At 66.3% G+C, this 1335-nt stretch overlaps 2 protein-coding genes across 2 annotated transcripts in view; both read right to left on the bottom strand.

Moving 5' to 3' along the window:
* LOC104291780 (glucosylceramidase-like) overlaps positions 1–1279 on the bottom strand; it is a 2951-nt gene extending 1672 nt beyond the window's left edge. The window contains exons 1-5 of the mRNA XM_009891103.1: positions 1105–1279; positions 883–1029; positions 631–764; positions 377–549; positions 21–287 (exon numbers count right to left, since the gene is read on the bottom strand). Of these exons, the coding sequence (XP_009889405.1) occupies positions 21–287; positions 377–549; positions 631–764; positions 883–1029; positions 1105–1255 (872 nt within the window). The 5' untranslated portion in view covers positions 1256–1279. The remainder of the gene's footprint in view (positions 1–20; positions 288–376; positions 550–630; positions 765–882; positions 1030–1104) is intronic.
* A 1-nt stretch (position 1280) lies between these two features.
* Positions 1281–1335, bottom strand: part of FAM189B (family with sequence similarity 189, member B) — a 7894-nt gene continuing 7839 nt past the window's right edge. Inside the window, 1 exon segment of the mRNA XM_009893261.1 lies at positions 1281–1296. Coding sequence (XP_009891563.1) covers positions 1281–1296 — 16 coding nt within the window.

The following is a 1335-nucleotide window of genomic DNA, read 5'->3' on the forward strand; positions in this document are numbered from 1 at the left end:
GGGGCTCTGCCCCGGCTCACCGTGCCGGCCGACCCCACGCCACACTCACCACTTTGGCCCAGTGCGGGAGGTGGAGCCGGTTGTCATCCAAGATGATGAGCTGGATGTGGCGGTGGGAGCTGTTGGCCAGCGCGGGGCCCAGGTCCCGCGCGATGAAATCCCGCTGCTGCTCGGCCGTGAAGCCCAGGCACTGGAAGGGGTAGTTGTTGATCAGCCCGGCCGAGGGCTCATTCTCCGCCGTCACCGCCCAGAAGGTCAGGTTGTGCTTGGCGTATTCGTCCAGGAACCTGAGCGCGGGGGAGAGGGGTGAGCCATGGGACCCCCCCCAGCACCAGCTGGGTATCTCCCCCATCCCCTCGCCCCGGGCGCCCCGTACCGCACGAAGTAGTTGGCCCAGGTCTTGTGGTACTTGTCCCCTGCCTCCCCCTTCAGCGTGCCCTTCCCCACGTAGGACTCGCTGGTCTTCATCCAGGTCGGGGAGGTCCAGGGACTGGCGTACAGCGATACCGGCTGCTTACTCATGGCCAAGGCTCGATGGAGGAGGGGGATCTGCAGGAGAGGGCAGAAGGACCACCCGAGCTGAGCCCCTGGACTCCCTCCGCGCTCGACCCGCTCCCTCCCACTGCTCACCTTCAGCTTCGTGTCCTCATCGCGCAGGCTGAAGTGGGCGAGCTCGTAGTCGAAGGGAACGTCGTCGTAGGTGTAGGCATGGAGGGAGAAATCGCAGCTGGCCATGGGGAGCCGGACGAGGTTGTACTCCAGCCCTGCCAGGCACAGCGAGGTGGGACGGGGAGAGGTGGGCAGTGGGACAGGAGGTCTCCAAGCCCTGCTGGCGCCCCGGGTCCCCGTCACCGTCCCTCCCACCTCCCATGATGTTCTCACCTTCCTCAGAGAAGTAGGAGCGGAGCAGGTGATCCTGGGCTGTTTCCGGCAGGGAAAGGATGTTGATGGCAGCCGCATCGGTGACGGAACCACCGAAGCCCTTCACCTTCTGGTACCGCTTCGTCGTGTCCACGGTCAGGACGAGATCTGCAGGGAGGGAACCCAGTGTGACGGCAGGTCGCGCGCAGGGTCCGACCCGTCTCTATCGGCCACAGCGGGTACCTGGGGCGTGCAGGCTGCGCTGGAAGCTCCCCTCGCTGCGTTCCAGCCGCTTACCGGCCTTACTGCTCTCGTACTTGACGTAGGTGCCCAGGGCCGGCAGGACCACGGGGTCCAACGTGTCGCAGTACGTGGCGTTGCAGACGCACACCATGGCGTCACGACCGAAGTATTTGGGGCTACAGGGCCGGGCGCCTGCGGGGATGGGGCAGGGTGGGGGACGCGTCCCCGCCA

This window comes from Charadrius vociferus, unplaced genomic scaffold (genome assembly GCF_000708025.1).
Source record: "Charadrius vociferus isolate BGI_N301 unplaced genomic scaffold, ASM70802v2 scaffold900, whole genome shotgun sequence".
In the NCBI taxonomy this organism is placed as follows: Eukaryota; Metazoa; Chordata; class Aves; order Charadriiformes; family Charadriidae; genus Charadrius; species Charadrius vociferus.